The sequence below is a fragment of the Sciurus carolinensis genome, chromosome 13 (assembly GCF_902686445.1).
Source record: "Sciurus carolinensis chromosome 13, mSciCar1.2, whole genome shotgun sequence".
Taxonomy (NCBI): Eukaryota; Metazoa; Chordata; class Mammalia; order Rodentia; family Sciuridae; genus Sciurus; species Sciurus carolinensis.
In genome coordinates, this window is record NC_062225.1 from 68,773,631 (window position 1) to 68,790,891 (window position 17,261).

The 17,261-nt window shown below is 33.9% G+C and overlaps 1 protein-coding gene across 1 annotated transcript in view; it reads right to left on the minus strand.

Annotated features, from left to right (window-relative positions):
- Birc6 (baculoviral IAP repeat containing 6) overlaps nucleotides 1–17,261 on the minus strand; it is a 212,846-nt gene that overhangs the window by 170,737 nt on the left and 24,848 nt on the right. The window contains 5 exon segments of the mRNA XM_047521886.1: nucleotides 1,427–1,587; nucleotides 1,669–1,891; nucleotides 6,905–6,987; nucleotides 9,614–9,725; nucleotides 13,518–13,711. Coding sequence (XP_047377842.1) covers nucleotides 1,427–1,587; nucleotides 1,669–1,891; nucleotides 6,905–6,987; nucleotides 9,614–9,725; nucleotides 13,518–13,711 — 773 coding nt within the window.

The window sequence follows — 17,261 nt, forward strand, 5'->3', positions numbered from 1 at the left end:
CATTTATCTATCAGTAATTTCTACAAGGAATTACCAAAGAGGAACTAAACAGTGGTAATCTTCCTAAATTGATTTCCCATTAATAAAACTTTTAATACTTCTTAATGAAGTACATGCCACCAAAAGGGATTGTGAAGTAAAATAATAAATCACTGACTGAATGTAGCACCCATCAGCAACATCAGAAGCCCCTGCAGATGAATTGGTAAAGGCATCTGACAACAGTTAAGTAAGTTCCATTCACATTGCTACCTAGAGTCTTAACAGTGATAGCAGCTATTGCTTATCATCAACTGAATGGCTTACTGAATCCTTCATTCTGCTTCCTAGGGAAGCACACAAACATTGCTGTGTGATGCTGGCCCAGTTCAGGGTTAAAACTGCAGAAGTTTGTAGAAAACAAGTGGGTGACCTGGGATTTTATTTTGACTCTCTTGCCCCCAAACAAATCACACAAAGCCACAAAAATCAGAAACCTGTCAGAGAAGTTGAGTGGAGGAGAATCCAGAAGAGCAATTTTAATGTTTCTATATCAATGATTATGGTGCCTCAACTCACTGTTCACTAATTGTATATATATATTTTTTTCATTGCAGTTGAACATAATACCTTTATTTTTATTTTTGTTTATTTCTATGGGATGCTGAGGATCGAACACAGTGTCTCACACGTGCAAGGTAAGCACTCTACCACTGAGTTCACAAGTCCAGTCCAATACATTGTTTTAAATACTTAGGTCCTCTAGCTTTATCTAAGTTATTTCCTTTCATTATTGAAGTTCACTTCCTTTTTTTTTTTTATTTTTTTGTATTTTATTTAGAGACAGGGTCTCATTGCATTGCTTAGGGCCTTACTAAGTTGCTGAGGCTGGCTTTGAACTCAAGATCCTCCTGTCTCAGCCTCCCAAACCTACAGGATTACACAAGCACCACCTCACCCAGCCTCACTTCCATTTTTGAGGTACTAATGAAAAATGGGAAATGAATCATTTGTTTCAATTGCTCTATGAGAAGATTTAATTAAAAAAAAAAAAAAAGTGAAATCACAAATCTAATCCAAGGATTTCATTGTATTGTTTAGATTTTTTCCCCTTCCCCTTTTGGTGTGGGGACTGAACCCTGGACATTGTACATGCATAGCATATACTTTTACCATGCACCAACACCCCCAATCCTTCAAATTTATTTTTCTTGTGACAATTATTTCCCGACTGGCAGAGAGTAAGAAAGAAAATAAGGTATATTTTACAGACCATAGCATTTCTGAATAAAAATTTCTCTGAGAATTATACAGGTTTCAGATTTTTGACCAGACATTTATTTTCTAATTCTGACATTGATTTTCTGATTCTAATTTTTTTAATCCTGATATATTTTAAAAAAAGAAAACCCATAACATTTATAAATACTAAAAAAAATTCACATACCTATCTCCTTCCAATTTTGGTATATCTGAGCAACTAGAGGAATCCTCCAGCCATGCCAAAGTTGGTCTCCTCGAATCAACTCCTGAGCTAGGTTCTCCTGATAGAATAAGCTGCTGCACAATTGCTGGATCATAGGCATTAATTTCAAACTTTAAGTGCACCTAAACAAATGAAAATCCTAAGTTTACGACTGATTTGTTTTTTTTTAATTACTAATCTGTTACTTCAAAATTAAAACTTACCTTCATGAGTTTAGAAACATCCCATATACAGATCTTCCCTCGTTTTGTTGCAGCTGCTAGAAAATGAGGGCAACTCCCCGACCCAAAGCAAGAGATTCTGTCAGTTCCATCTGTACAAGGAAACTGTGCAGGACTTGTTGCAAGTGTGACTGACAATGGCACATTCTGCGTGTGCTCACCTTTAACAAACGGGCAGTTTGGAGAATGTCTCTCATGTTCAGACCTTTACATAGATTAAGAAAGGAAAAGATTAACTGAAAAACAAAGCAGTTAAACTAGTACATAAAAACAAAACTTCACATAAATGTCAAAATATACTCTACTGTCATGCATAACTAAAAGGAATATATATAAAAATAAAGAATAAAAAATAAACAGAAACAGAACTCCAGGATAAGCTCCTTTGTGGTAAACAACTGAACTTAAAAATATTCTAAATATTAAAAAGACTTCACTTTACAAAACCATTCAAATTTATCAAGACAGCACTAGCATGTTCAACATATCCACATTATTCATACTTTCAATATTCATAATTTTCAACAATACCAGTTGTTACTCACTTTAAATAGTCACAAAAAGCCGATCTCGGAGGAAACTGGACTCTAATTCATGCTGTATTAGCATACTGATAAAACAGTCTAAACTCCTGATATTTCTTCACAATGGTTTACTACAACTTTGAGTAACTATTTGGTTTCAGTTTTTAAATTCTCCATATCAAGAGTCACAATTATAAACCACATATAGAATGTCAATAAATGAAACTTTTATCACAAAGTTTCCAGTTAAATAAAACTCAGTGAATGCAACTCCTGTCACAATTTTTTAACCAAAACTCTGGAAACAGATATCTTACAAATACAAAGAAAAATATTTAAATAACAAGAATATAGATAAAATTATATAGAGATACTAAGAACACAAAAATATACCATACATATTCACTATAAGACACAATCAGGCAAGTAACTCAAAATTTCTTTCCAAAGAACCCTAAAGGGGTGATGTTCATAAATGATACACCACAGGCTGCCCTCCATATTCACAGGATCCACTCCTATGGATTCAACCATCAGTGGATAGAAAACATTTGGGGAAAAAACTGCATTGGTACTAAATATATAGACTTTTTTCTTGTGATTATGCCCTAAAAGGTACATAAAAGGTATGACAACTGTTTACATACCAATAACATTATACAAGTATTATAAGCAATCTAAAAATAAACTACATGAGAGAATGTGAACAGATAATATGTGAATACTACATCAATTTAAAGAAGGTACTTAAGTAGCCTCAGATTTTGGTATTCTCAGAGGGTCCTGGAACCAATCCCCCACAGAGAGAGAGGTAAACTGTACTTCTTTCAAATAACTGCTTATTGCACAAAAATAAAGTGTTGAATTAGTGTACTAGAAAACCATTAACAAAGTGTTAACATTCAAGAATTTTAAAAAGTTAGGGACTGGGGTTGTGGCTCAGCAGTAAAGCGTTTGCCTAGCATATGTGAGGCACTGGGTTCAATCCTCAGCACTACATAAAGTAAAATTATAAATATAATAAAGTTACAAAAATAATGAAAAGTATGTTTTTAAAAAAGAATAAAGTTAGAAATGCAAAACGAGACTGGTATAATGACTAAGAATTTTCTCAAATACTAAAAACGGAATCAATTTTAACACTCAAAAACTATCTGTCCAACTTTGTGACTTTATTATTTCTATTTCTCATTTTTCTCACATGCGCTTCCCTCCCGCATTTTTTACTTTTTAAAAAAATATTTGCAGTTGCACGTGGACACAACATCTTTATTTTATTTATTTATTTTTATGTGGTGCTGAGGATTGAACCCAGTGGCTCACCTGTGCTAGGCAAGCGCTCTGCCACTGAGCTACAACCCCAGCCCGCTTTTCTTACTTTGCTGAGTTTTTTTGTTTGTTTGTTGTTTTGGTGGTGTTGGGGATCGAACCCAAGGCCTTAGTACTTGCAAGGCAAGCACTCTACCAACTGAGCTATATTCCCAGCCCACTTTGATGAGTTTTAGTCAGAAGGCATTTGAAATGTCAGGATCCTGTTACTTTAAAAAAAAAAGAACTTTTTTCCCCTTACCCACCTGTATATTTCCATAGCAAACAGAGAGAAAAGAAAATCCCCCTCATAAAACATGCTATTTTACATAATTTTTTTTTACAGGCAACTAGAATTTAACCTGTATCTATATGTAAATCTTGGGTAACCTGCAATATTCAGATGTCTTCCATAAATCCTTTCACACTGCACCTCCAAGCACACATTTGGACCAAATTCCTTCCTAGCTAAATTACAAAGTATTTTTCACCCTTTCATCTTCCCTGAGTTTTACCTTTTTTAATTAAATGCTACAGTTACACATGACTATATAAAATAAAGTCAAACCAACTTCAGTTCTTTCTAATCCTAGTAATCTCCACATCCAGGTAACCATTATTATGAATCCAACTGACAAATTTATTGCCTTTTCTTTTCTTTTTTCTTTTTTTTTTTTTTTTTATTTATTGCTATTGTTTTTGAAGTAGGGATTGAACCTGGAAGTAATCTACCACTGAGCTACATTCCCAGTCCATTTTTATTTTGAGACAGGGTCTTGCTAAATTGCTCAGGCTGGGTTCAAACTTGTGACCCTCCTGTCTGTCTCCCAAACAGCTACGTTTACAGGCATATGCCACCAGGACCAGCCAACTTATATATTTCTAAAATATTTTTTAAAACTTTTATTTTTTTTTTTAATGCAGTGCTGAGGATCAAACCCAGTGCCTCATAGGTGCTAAGCAAGAACTCTACCACTGAGCCACAATCCCAGCCCCTTTAAAATATTTTTATAGTTTTACATACATATATACACAAAGGGTTTTTTTTTTTTTGGGGGGGGGTGGGGAGGTTATTACTTTAAACAAATCAATGCCATTGTACAATTCATTCTATAAGCATTTCCTTGATACATGAATATATCTGAAAAAAAATTATGAAAGTTACTGGTGATTAATAGATAAGTGTTCATTCTTTCTTAATATTTTTAATATATATTTTTTAGTTATAGATGGACACAATGCCTTATTTTATTTATTTATTTTTATGTGATGCTGAGGATGGAACCCAATGCCTCACATGTGCTAGGCAAGCAAGCACTCTACCACTGAGCCACAACCCCAGCCCTCATTCCTTTTAATTGTTGGATTATGTCTATCATATGAACATATCACATTTTATTTGGCTATTCCACTCCTAATGAGCATTTAAGATGGTTCCAGTTTTTCACTACAGTGGCTATCCATTTTGTGCCTCCATCATACAAAAGCAATTAATTCCCTAGTAATTACTACGTAATAGGGTATAAATTTTTCTTTTTAAGAATTCAATCTCCTGCCAAAGTAACTCTGTCAACTCCCACCATCAAAATAGGAGAGTCCCATTTTCCCCCTTCAGATTGTCCTTTCTCTCCCTTACAAATTCAGAAAGTACCCAGGCTTAGCTACTCAGCCTGTCAATCCCTTCCCCTTCCATCCATTTAGATCATGACTCCAGGTGTTCAGAGACCCCACAAAATTTGGGAATTTGAGGAATTCCCAAATCTAGATTCCAAGGCAATCTCTGATAATGTCTCCCACTAACCAAAAAAAAAAAAAAAAAGGATTCTGACTAGCCCAAGTAGAAAATTTGAATCCACTTTCCCACAGAAAAATTTACAAATAAGATTATGTTCTATAATATCATGGTACAATTTTTCAAGTACAGGTTCAATAACTTTTTGAGGATTGTCCTTGGAAATTATATATATATATGCACACACACACCTATACATATATGTACACCTGTGTACACGTGTGTGTGTATAAATGGTACTTTTGTAAAAAGCAATTAGTCCCAAACAGAAACTTAAATTTGAAATTGCTCAACTAAGACTGTAAGTATTATAACATGAATTTCTCACATAGTATTTTCCAGTTCAGACTGGGATCCACGTGTACAGGCTTTACCATTTTCACTCCATTCACATCAGCTGATGAACATTCAGAGACTACTAATTTTAGTACAAAATAACATATCTTAAAACTAAAACCTGGTTCTATCACCTACTACCCATTTGCCCTTGAGCAAATTTTATTTTCTTCATTTAAAAACGGTATAATTCCTATCTCATAGAGTGACTATAAGAATTACAGAATATTTTCAAATCTCTCATATAAAATGGATATGATAACAATACCTATTACAGAGGATTAATGTGAAAATTAAATGAATTAAAAATATATAAAGTTTGCCAAGCATGGTACTGCACTCCTATAATCCCAGTGACTCAGGAGGCTGAGAATAAGCTCCAAAGTTCAAGGCCAACCTCAACAACTTAGTGAGGCCCTAAGCAATTTAGTGAAACCCTGTCTCAAAATTTAAAAAAATAAAAAGGGCTGAGGGATATAGCACAGTGGTAAAGTACTCCTGGGTTAAATTTCCCTGTGTGTGTATGTGTGTGTGTGTGTGTGTGTGTGTGTGTGTGTGTGTATATGCACACATACACCTATATACATATATATTAATTTATTAACATTTGCTACTATTATTACTATTTCTATTAACAAAGCTTAATAATAAAAATGAGCTTTCAAAATATAATTTCTAAAGTTCAACCAGGTTCTAAAATTTCATGCACCAGAATTTAAAGATATTAGAGACACCCTAAAATCACATCAAAATTAGACATACACACTATAAGGTCCTCTTCCATGGGATTCCCTACTAACAGCTTCCCTCAACAGAGTCAAGATTAAACTGCTCATGGTTGAGGTTGTGGCTGGCATTGGTTGAGCACTTGACTAGCACTGGGTTTTATCCTCAGTACCACATAAAAATAAATAAATAAAACAAAGATATTATGTCCATCTACAGTTAAGAAAAAAAAAAATTTTAAAGATTAAACTGCTCAAGTTAATCACCCAAGAGTTCATTTTATTTAATTTTAGGACACAGCCTAGTTCTATTTGGCATTTCTCCCATATACAGATTTTGGAAAGCAGAGGCTTCAAAGACAGTATATGCCAACTGCTGTGACAGAATATAGACAGGGTCACCTCATTCTCTTAGGACAATGGCAAAAATGTAATACAGCAAAATGTCAAGATTATTATATCAACCCAGAAAAGTAAAGTAGGTACATTTATAGGACTAACAGCCTATAATGCTCAGAAAAATGAAGACTCACCAAGGTTCATCAGTGGGTTCCCAACAAACGAGACACACACTACAAGTAAAACACATGGCTCTATCATCTCCAGATGAGGCAGGCTGCAAAATTATTGAGAAAGAGAGAGAGGAGAGAGAGAGAGAGAGGAGGGAGGGAGGGAGAGAGGGAGTGAGGAGGAAAGAAGACAGAGACAGACACCCACATAGAAAACATTAATAATCATTACTAAAATAGCTTTTTAAAACAAACTCTTTTTTAAGAGTTCTTAATTTTAAGTAAAACTCTATACTGGGGAAAAGAAAGTTAGCCTATACTATCAGGTCCCAAGAACACACTGAAACTCCAAAAGTTTAAGAATTAGACATTTTATATAAAAAAGTGTTTCATCAGAAAATAAACACAAAATCAAACATGAAAGCCCACACATATTCAATTCCTGACCTACTATCCTCTATTTGCACTACTGAAATATTTTAATTAGTGCTGTATATGAAGACAAATAGTAGAAGTTTATTATTAAAAACCGAATTTGATACAAATATGTAAGAAAAAAAGGAAAAACAAGCCACTTGACCTAATTCATCCAATATTCTTTTAGATATACGAAACAAAATGCTATATATTTCAGTCACGTTTTGATATATACAAATCAAAAAATTAAGTATTTTATACCATTTATTTCAACAAATATTTCTATATAATAAAGACAAATTACTATATAAATTATAATTTAATTTAAAATAAATGTACAAAATGTAAACACATCCTATATATCTATGCTTAATAAATTTGTATCTATAGAGTCAGTACTCATAAATATCGTTCTGATAAAAAACATGACATGAATTATATCTAAGAACTAATATTAATATATTTGAGCCAGGCGCAGTGGTGCACGCCTGCAATCTCAGCAGCTCAGGAGGTTGAGGCAGGAGAATCAAAGTCAGCCTCAAAAACTTAGCAAGGCACTAAGCAACTCAGCAAGACCCTGTCTGTAAAAAAAATATTTTAAAAAGGGCTGGGGATGTGAGTAAGTGGTTAAGCACCCCTGGGTTCAATCCCCAGGAACATATATGTATATATTTGAGCACTTATTTTATAGATGGAATTTATTACACATTTTTTAAAAAATAAGAATAATCAGTCCCTAACACAGGCAGGATATTATAGGGAAAATTTGATCTCTTTTCTGAGGTAAATTATACTGAACAACAATAACTCAAAAGAAAAAAAATAATAAAGCAGCCCTTAAGAGAGATTCTTTTTATCTTGGGTTCCGGGGTGGGGTGACATGGATAGTGGTACCAGGGATTGACCCAGGGACTTGGACATGCGAAGGATGCACTCTACTACTGAGCTACATCTCCAGTCCAAGAGCGACTTAGAAAATAACACCAAATTAGAAGAAAGAAGGCAAGTTTTCAGAAAAAATGGTGCACATCAATACTTAATATAGGAATTCTAACTAGTCAGTCTTTAAACTTATCTAACTAGAAATCTGACCAATTTTGAAGAAAAAATGCAATACAAAGTTTTTGTGTTTCCACTAACGTATTCGAAATACTTGAATAACTAAGATAAAAATAATAATCATTCTTCAGATTCTCTGAATAATGCAATTTAAAGATTATTTTAATTCTACAGTTAAATAAGCATGTTTTACATAATTGACATTTCTTAGATTGTTTAACAGTAGTAAACCAATGGTAAACCACTCTATATGACTCAGCTGAAGTATACTATTAAACAAAGCTAAAATCATTTTTCTTTTCTTCCCTCTACTTTAGGTCAGTGAAGCTTTCTATAGTATCCCATCCTCATACCTTTCAATCATGCTAATCATTATAATGTACAACCCTCTCTTTTCCTACATATAACCAACCATTTTTCTTGACTAAATCCTTCCTCTGTCAACACAGATAAAATCGAATATACATCCTTATAACATAGGAATGTATGCCTACGTAACTTTTTTTTTTTTTTTTTTTTTGAGTACTGGGGATTGAACTCAGGGGCACTCAACCACTGAGTCACATTTCTAGGCCTATTTTATATTTTATTCAGTGACAGTCTCACTAAGTTGTTTGGCACCTCACCATTGCTGAGGCTGACTTTGAACTTGAGATTCACCTGTCTCAGCCTCCCAAGTCACTGGGATTACAGGCATGCGCCACTGCACTCAGCTCTACATAACTTCATAATCAGCTCTTCAATAACTGTACTCGGTTGTATTGTATTACCTGCAATGCTGCTTCTATAATTATCTAGTATATGGATAATTTTTATCTCAAAATTTAAATTTTAAGAGCAACTGTGATTACCCTAAGCATCCACTACTGTTATGAATCCAAGTCAAAAATCTAAAGTACATATTCAAAGAGAACACTTTCCAAAAAGGAAGTCTAGAAAATTCTGCCAATTTGGCGCTTAAATTTTACATCAAATTTGAAAGAAAATACTTAGTTAAGTGTGAAGTAATTCAATTCTTAGCTACTTTTAACAATAGCATTTTCGTTTTCATAAGCAATACAGAACACAGGAAATATTAGTGCCAGTAAACATCATAATCAAAGATCCAAGGAAAAAAACAAAATTCACATATATGTATAAAACAAGCACATATCTGGGGTACATAAAACAAGTTTTTGAAAAAATTACTAAAATACTGATGACTGTACTGAATGATAATGGTATACTGAAAAAAAAAGTATTGATAGTATTTCTTACCTGATGATAAAATCCAGCTTGAGCCATGGGATCTGGTTGTGCCCACCTATAGCCTACATGAGGCCACGAGGTAAATGTCTCCCGTCTGTTAGCTTCACTATACATCAATGATCTAAAAGTAAATATACATTATGTAATTGAAGTTTAGGCATCAAAACACAAGGAAACTGGGACTGGGGAGATAGCTCAATTGGTAGAGTGCTTGCTTGCCCTGGGTTCAGTCCCCAGCACCGCAAAAAAAAAAAAAAAAAAAACACAGGGAACTCCTATTAAACATAATAGAAAAGTTTTAAAGAGTTAACAAAAACTGGGAATGGCAAGTTTAAATTTTAAACTTTAAAAAGGATAACTTTCAAGACTTTCCCTTAAATAGAGTATGGAAAAAGAAAATCTGATTAGTGGGTATTGCTGATAAATAATTCCACGGGTAGATTAAATGAACCAATATTGAGCAAATAGCAAGCAGAAAACAGGAAATCTGGAAATGAAAAGGTAAAAGCCCCATGCTTTCATCACATGCCAAGTTTTATATAATTGAATAAACTATAACCAAAGTAATACTGATTTTTTTCCCTCAACTATACTGAGGAAGTGTTTTCAAGTGATGTGTTATTTTCATTTGCCTTTCATTTTTTTTTATTTTGTTTTTAGTTGTAGATGAACACAATACCTTTATTTTTATTCTTTTTATTTTATATTTTATTTAGAGACAGGGTCTCACTGAGTTGCTTAGTGCCTTGCTTTTGCTGAGGCTGGCTTTGAACTTGTCATTCTTCAGCCTCAGCCGCCAAAGCCTCTGGGATTATAGGCGTGTACCACCACACCCAGATATTCATTTATTTTTATGTGGTGCTGAGGATCAAACCCAGTGCCTCACACGTGCTGGGCAAGCACTCACCACTAAGCCACAATCCCAGCCCTTTCATTTGTTTTTGTTTTTGTTTTAAGTAGAAAGCAGTTTTCTGTTCTTTGTCCAAAGAAATCCTTTCCCAGGAAAGCTGTACTCTCCAGCAATTTATCAAAAAAGAAAATCTTCACAAGTTTTCATATTAAAATATACCAGCTTACTTGGAATTAAACTTGAAAGCACAAGAGTAATTTTTTAAGGGACTCTTTAAAGAAAGTCCAAAAGGATTCAAGTAAAAAAGTACCAATAAGAACAAATATACTCTTCCTAACACAAACTTGCAACTGACAAATGGAAAGGAAAAAGAGAAAGTGGTAAAGGTCATCAAAAAGACCAAAAACATAGTTCTCTTAAATTCTTCCCTCGGATTAATTAGTACATGGTTTTCTATAATACTGCTAGTGAGCTTACATTTACACATACTTGTATTTGGCTTTAAAAAGGGAGATAGAGGGAGGTCTCAATGGTAGAGGGCCTGCCCAACATGCAGAAGGCCTGGGTTCAATCCATTATTTAAAAAAAAAAAAAAAAAAAAAGTTCATGGGTTAGAAAAGCATTTTCATTCACAGGTTATAAGCCTTCAGGATTGCTCCTAGAACACAAAAACCAGTCTCATTTAGTTATATTACCACTAGACCTTTAACAGACTCAAGTTCAAAGTTCTCATACTGGTGCATGCCTATAATTTCAGCGTCTCTGTGAAGCAGGAGGATCTCAAGTTTATAGTCAGCCTCAACAACTTAGTGTGGCCCCAAGCAACTTAGTGAGACTCTGTCTCAAAATAAAAACAGAAAGGGTTGGGGAAGTAGCTTAGTAGTTAAGTGTCCCTGGGTTCAATCCCCAGGTACCCAAAAAAAAAAAAAAAAAGAAAAAAAAAAAAAAAACCAACTTCATAAGATTCTGTAATTTATTTTTAATAAAACACTGTATACTATAGTATAAAATATCAAAATTAGTATTTAGGGACATTTTAACATTCCAGAAACAATGAAAATCCTATCTAATGAATGCATTTCCCAAAATATAACATTTATCACAGCCTCAACTAATTTTTTTTTATAAAGAAACGCTGCAACTCTTTACAAAGAAAATACCTCTGCAGGGATGAATGTTTTATGATGTAAACACAGGAATTGTTCTGATAAAAGAAAAGCTTGTTCTAATCATGTATTTTTCTTTTTTATCCCATTTCCAAATATATTCTAAAGAATATTTCATTGATAGTTATAGCAATTATCACTTGATACTCAGTTTAAAAGTGACAGTCTATTTTGTCCAAAAAGATAGAGATGGCAATACTGCTCTATTATTCTTCTCAATATTATATCTTCTCAATATATTCTTCTCAATAGTTAATGTAATTAATAGAAGTTATTTATCTAATAAACTCACTTAATACCAATAGGACAGGTAAGGAGCGAAGTAACACTCTGCTAAAAGATAAACTATTAAGTGCTTCTACACTTAAAATAAGGGAAATTTAAAGTGAGGGCTGGGGCTGTGGCTCAGTGGTACAGTGTTTGCCTAGCATGCCTGAAGCCCTAGGTTCGAGCCTCAGTAACTCGCGCACACACACATGCAAGCAAAGAATTCATTTGGTAATGCCTTTGGTAACATCAGCATATACTATTCATAAATTACTTCACAAAAATGCAAAGGGCTGGAGTTGTGGCTCAGTGGCAGAGCGCATGCCTAGCATGTGTGAAGCACTGGGTTTGATCCTTAGCATGGAATAAAAATAAAATAAAAGCATGCTGTCCATCTACAACTATAACAATTTTCTTTTAATGCATAGAAAGTTTCAATTCACTTTCAATGAAAATGTGAACATGTAAAATGCTACATGAGAAGGCAAATGTGAACATCTACCTAATCAAACCCGTTGCAAAATTTTATACTTCAGTAAAGCATTCTAAACTTTAAAACCTCCCCTGACCCCACAGTACTGGGGATTGAATCTAGGGCACTTTACCACTTTGGGCTATATATCCCTTGACCCCTACCCCTTTTTTTCTTTATCTTTTTTTGTTTGTTTGTTTGAGACAGGGTCTTGCTAAGTTGCTAAAGCTGGTCTCAGACTTGTGATCCTCTTCCGTAAGCCTCCCAAGAAGCTGGGATTACATCTTATTGCCACTCTGCTCAGTTAAAACTTTAGTACTTTTAACAGAATCTGACCAATGTCATTTCAAATAGCACATCATTAAGTTGTTAAACAAATGCTTTACTAGTTCTTTCATTTGTTTTATACAAAATAGGACCTCAATAAATCTCCTAAAGAAAATGATCACTGAGGTATGATTTAAACAATATTGTTTAAATCCAGGGCAGGCAGCATATTAATTTTTAACCCTTTGTTTTTCTTGGGCTGGGGTTGTAGCTCAGTGGTAAAGCTCTTGCCTAACACGTGTGAGGCACTGGGTTTGATTCTCAGCACCACATAAAAATAAAAAAAATAAAGGTACTATGTCCATATACAACTAAAAAATATTTTTAAAATAATAAAAATTTTAAAACTATTGTTTTTCTTTAGAAAATAATAGGTAACACCACTTTCCTTTTACTCACATTCAGTTTTTAAGCTTGTCAGAATTTATCTCAAAGGGCACAAAATTTTATCAATAGCAAAATCATTCTTACATATTGAATAACTACAATAACTATTTACTCAAATATTTACTAAGCAAGTGCTAAATAGGATTTTTTCAAAATCTAGTTTATGATCCCTTATGATCTTTTTTTTTTTTTTTTTTGGTGGTGCTGGGGATTGAACTCAGGGCCTTGTGCTTGCAACTGAGCTATATCCCCAGCCCCCTTATGATCTTTATGGTACTAAAAGATACTGTTTAATGAAAGCAATTCATGTAGTTTAATTCAGTATTGTGATAGAACAAGAATCTAGTTTTCAAAATATTTGTTTTTTAAATCATAATATTTTATAGTTAATCCAAAAAACTAACAATTCAGTATATCACCTCTCTTTATAAGCAAGAGTCATACCTGTCTACAGAACGGCCTGGACCCACTCCAAGTTCTGGACGTGCACTAGGTAAGAGGTAAGACAATCGGTCCATCACTGAGGATGCCACAGGTAAGGCAGCAACATTTTGATTTATTTTCTTGAGTTCATTTACAATGGCACTGGCTATGGACTTCAACACATGATGAGGAAGATGAAATGTAACTGTGGCCCACTGAAAGAAAATGGGAGTATAAGCAAGGGAGAACACACTCAACAATTTAACCAAAATTATGACTTAATCTTATCAAATAAAGAACTGTTTTTGGCCTCAAATAGGTTTATTCCATTAAGTGAATTATTATAGCTTACTGTTTATTAAAAAAAAATCTTATTGAAAGGAACCAAACATGAAAGCAAACTAACTGTCCAAAATAGATGAATGATTAAGAAAACGTAGGACTACAAAAGACAGCATTTAAGAAGGAAATTTTGTCACTGGTGACAGCATGGAGAAACCTATAGGATATTATACTGAAGTGTAATAAGCCAGGCACAGAAACAACATAACACTGCATGATCTCACTTATAGGCATAATCTAGAACAGTTTAACTCCTAGAAGCAGAGAGTAAGTGGGTAGTTACCAGAAGCTGAGGTACAGGTGTGAAGATGTTGGTAAAAGGGTACAAAGTGTCAGGAAGAATAACTTTTGGTCATAACACAACATGGTGACCACAAAGAAGTGTATACTTCAAAAACTGCTAAAAGAATAGATTTTAAACATTCTTACCATAAAGGAATGATAAGTGGTAAGGAAATGGCAATTAGTTTGATTTAATCTTTCCACAATGTATTCATACATCAAAATATCACACTGTACCCCATAAATTATTTAGAAATAAAATATTTTTAATTTCTTTTTAAATTTTAATAAAACCTCAACTAATTACCCTGAAAAAAGATGGTTTAAAACTGGACAGTAGCATATCTTTCATATCATACCATGATTAAATAGCACTAAAAGCATCTGTCATTTCTCATATTCATTTTTTACAAACATAAAAGAACAAAGTATGCACTCAGATATCTCCATTCGTAAGAATATATTTGGACAATTACCATTACTGGTGTATATGAGTATTCAGCCCAGCTTAACAAATGTATGTTTTCAATGTTGTCATCATAATACAGCACAGTAGCTGAAAGCATAAACTTTGAAGTCACACAGACCTGAATTTCCAGCCCAAATTCACCATCAACAATATAAAATAAGTGTTAACCCCAATTATTTAATATTTTAATAATTACTAAAGTCAGACAGCTGGAAAAAAAGTAAAAGAAAAAAATTAGACTACAAGAAAGCTAAATATTTCCCACAGAAATAAGTCTGTAAAGTATATCCTGTGCTTAGATCAAGTTGAAATTGTTTCCACTCTGTGTAGTATACTCTAGGCAGTTGTTATTATTTACCTTTGTAATTGGAAAAATTTATGACCAAAAATATGACTTGAATTGCCACAAAAATATATTAAAAAAAAAAAAAAAAAGAACATTTCACCAGGTTTCTAGACCTAACCTGTTCATAGATTGAAAGCCTCTTCGTTGAAAGGGAGGCTGCCTTCCCTTGAAAAAGGACAGTACCCCAGCTATAAAATGTAAATCATACTCTGAGTTTTCCCCAAAGGGACTTGTGGGCGTTCACAAGTGACTACTGGATAAAAAGTCTTTCAGGCATACAAGAAAGTGGCTCTGAACTGACCTAAAACATGATGTGGTCATCAAACTAAGGAACAACTGCGTGATTAACAGTTTGGAACTAATCTGAGTTCTCAGAAACTGTTAAGTTTACAGAACTACACTGCAGTTATTTCTCTAGTTCCTGAATGTTTAATTGGAAGAGACAGAGAAGAGGCAACTAGAGAAATTTCCACATTAGCTCTTTGCTTCTCTGAGGACCATTAAGGTAAGAAAGGTCAAGAAGCCATCACTAGAATTATCCTCCTCTACAAGGATATTATGCCAAAGCATTACCACATTCCTATGGAAATTTTTGAGATTAATGCCTCTATAAGAGACCCAAAAGATAATGGTGGTGATCACCCAGTCTCATCTCCATCTAACTGGCCTGTTTTGCCTATGCAGAATGTAAACAGAGCTTGAACAATGACCCTGGATTGTACTATCAGGTGGTGAAGTCAAATGCAGGTTGTCCCATATGAGGCATTTTTACTGAAGCAAATCAACAACTTTTCTGCATTTTGGTAGACAGAGTTCTATCAAAGATTTTTCTAACAGACAATAGCTAAAGTGTTGGTTGGATGGTAAGGCACTTAGAAAGATCGATCCGGATTTGAAGATTGTTAACAAGGAAGTCAAGGGTTAATATCTACAGACAGATCTCAAAGATAAACAGTGTGAAAATATTTGTAAAATATGTGAATGATCACCAAAAGGCACCCACTCCAGAGAAAATGACAAATTCTATATTTATATAAATATATATATCAATATATATATATATATATATATATCACTAAATATACAAAATATACATGTCAATTAGCCTTTCTCCATAGCCATTCCAGTGCAGTTCAATGGTCCTGTAAGCAAAAGGCCATGGCCAAAGATGAAGACTATGTACAATAGGAACTTCCTTTCACCAAGTAAAACCAGGCTAGGGGTATGTCTTAGTGGGAATAGCCAGCTATCTGATAGCAGGTCACCTATACTGGAATTCTTCAGTCATATGGGCAGCAATTTCTCTTCACTGTAACAGAGGTACATTGTGGGCATGCATCCTGTTTTGCCCACAATACTTCTGTCATTGTATTATATCACTGCATGTGGAATAACTAACAGAATTTCTTATGCACCATCATGGTATTCCAGACATTTTTTTCTTCTGACCAAGGAAAGAAAGTGATCTTATCATGTACCATCCAGAGGAGCTTGCCTGATAGAAAAGTGCAATATACATACACAGTCTACTAACAACTCATTTTCAACACTAACTGGGAGAGACACTGAAAGTTTGGAGTTCTACATCACTAGATGAATTATACGCTTCAATTCAACAAAAAAATCACAGTACCATTTCTCCCAGCATGATCCCTATTATACCTAATAGAGTCATGCAGACTTTCTTTCGTTCTTTTTTTAATTGAAGTTCTACAGGTCTTACATCCTAAGGGAGAAATATTCTACCAGGATTACAACAATGATTCCAATGAAGTAGGTGTCGAAACTGCTATCCACTTTAGGAATCCTTTTGGCACTAAATGAACAAGCAAAGAAGCATTTATTCTACTGGTTGATGTGACTGAAACACAAACAAGGGAAAACTGGATTGATTCTGACTAAAAGGAAAAGAGAACTTAGATAGAACCCAAGAGATGCTCTAGGATGCCTCAGAATACTTCTGCATCTAATGGTAAAAGTGTATGAACAACTACAACGACCTAAAAAACAGCAACAATGAGGATTTGGATTGTTCAAGAATGATAATACTACACACACAGAGACATAAGGACATTATATATAAGGCTTTTTGGCTGTTGTTAATTTAATCTTTAAGTAATACAGTTCTGTACCCTGTAAGACTATGACTAAATTTCAGAAGTAGTTAATATCATCTAGGGAAAGATAAAATATCTGTTGAAACTTCTTGTCTCCCTTTTCTAGAATAAAGAGAATCTTCATTTGTAACACAGAACACTGAGAAAAAAAAAAAGGTATAATCTTTTTGTTGCATCAAAGTACAAACACATATAGAAACTGTGTATGG